The following is a 1473-nucleotide window of genomic DNA, read 5'->3' as shown; positions in this document are numbered from 1 at the left end:
ACATGACTAGAAGTGGCCGCTATTTCAAACTGCCACCCTTGGACCAAGGAGAGCCCTTTGGTAAGGATGTTGAGAAGATGAAGGAGAAGAAAGTAAGGGAAGACCTGGTGCTGGGACAACTCAAGAAGATTCAGACAAATATCTCAATCTGGGAGTTATTGATGGCTTACTGGGAACATAGACAAGCATTGTTGGAGGCATTAAATAAAGCCAAGCTACCTATAGATACTACGCCCAATCAACTAGTATCTTTGGTCACATCTAGGGATGTTACCTCATTGTTGTCATTTACAGATAAGAAATTGCCACCTAAGGGGACCAATCATAATAAACCTCTATAGTTGACTTTGGCAAGCTGTAAGAAATGGATCGTAATGGTGTTGGTGGATACTGGATCAATAATCAATGTGTGTCCGATGAGGACTGCTTGCGCTATAGGCTTGAAACCAGCTGACTTCATGCCTACAACTCAAGTTATCCAAGCCTGTGATAATACCAGCTGCAATGTTATGGGGACCTTCAAAAGCCAGATATGGGTCGGTCCGTCTGAACATGAGGTTAAGTTCCATGTTATGGATGTACCAACAACCTTCAATCTGCTGTCGGGTAAACCTTGGTTACACCAAATGAAAGCAATTTCTTCGACGGTACACCAACTAGTAAAGTACCCATTCAAGGGAGGGATTGCGACAGTCTATGGCAATTCCTCAATCCACCCTCCCCTGGGAAATACCACACCCCTATTGGAGATATTACATGGGAAAGAGAATATGATGTGTTCCTCTTTGGGTTCATCTTGGCCAAGGCACAGTTGGAGTAGACTATTATGGTAGAAGATGGGGGGAACTACGTAATTGCACAGTCCATATACATGATGAACAAATAGGGGCATCTCTTCGGATCGGGATTAGGTAAAAGCGGAAGGTAAGAAAATACTGCTACCATGGAAGTGAGCCATAACCCCCATACTTTTGGGTTGGGATATGAACCAAGTACAGAGGATTGGAAGAGGAAAGGAGATAAAGTGAGGGAAGGAATCAAGGCAAAGAAAATCGGAAGGCAGTTTAAGTTGATCCACAAGCTAATCAGGGGGACTCTAAATGGATGCTTTGTTCGTTAAGGAGAAGACTTCCCCTTTTGTGGGTTCCTAGAGGCTTGGATTGAACAAGAGACAAGGAAGAGATACCCCGGGTTCGAGATTTTTTCAATCATCAGCTGTCAGATAGTAAGGAAGAATGGATTGATCCAAGCATTGATGTGGGGCAGGAAAGAAGTACCAGTTCGGAGAGCAGTGAAGAGGAACTTTTGGGGACAACATTGGCTGACCTCCTGACGGATTCCAGCGTTGGGGCTAAGCCTACTAACTTGAGGGATAGTGTTACTATTTCTATGATCGGGGATGGACCAACAGCAGATTGCACCGATCTCATTCTGGACACAATCGAGGCTCCACGTTTGGTTTGGCAATTCAAA

General features: G+C 44.4%; 1 protein-coding gene across 1 annotated transcript; it reads left to right on the top strand.

Moving 5' to 3' along the window:
* The first annotated feature begins 374 nt into the window (after positions 1-374).
* Positions 375-833, top strand: LOC145823867 (uncharacterized). Its single transcript, XM_082923408.1, has one exon. The coding sequence runs from the start codon at positions 375-377 to the stop codon at positions 831-833; it is 459 nt and encodes a 152-aa protein (XP_082779534.1).
* The last annotated feature ends 640 nt before the right edge of the window (positions 834-1473 follow it).

The sequence above is a fragment of the Camellia sinensis genome, chromosome 4 (assembly GCF_055761805.1).
Source record: "Camellia sinensis isolate YWXY chromosome 4, ASM5576180v1, whole genome shotgun sequence".
Taxonomy (NCBI): Eukaryota; Viridiplantae; Streptophyta; class Magnoliopsida; order Ericales; family Theaceae; genus Camellia; species Camellia sinensis.
The sequence above is the reverse complement of the archived record's forward strand: the minus strand, read 5'-3'. Positions and strand labels throughout refer to the sequence as shown.

Excerpts from the sequence above, each read along its gene's own strand:
- LOC145823867 (XM_082923408.1), top strand. The coding sequence starts at position 375 with ATGGTGTTGGTGGATACTGGATCAATAATCAATGTGTGTCCGATGAGG.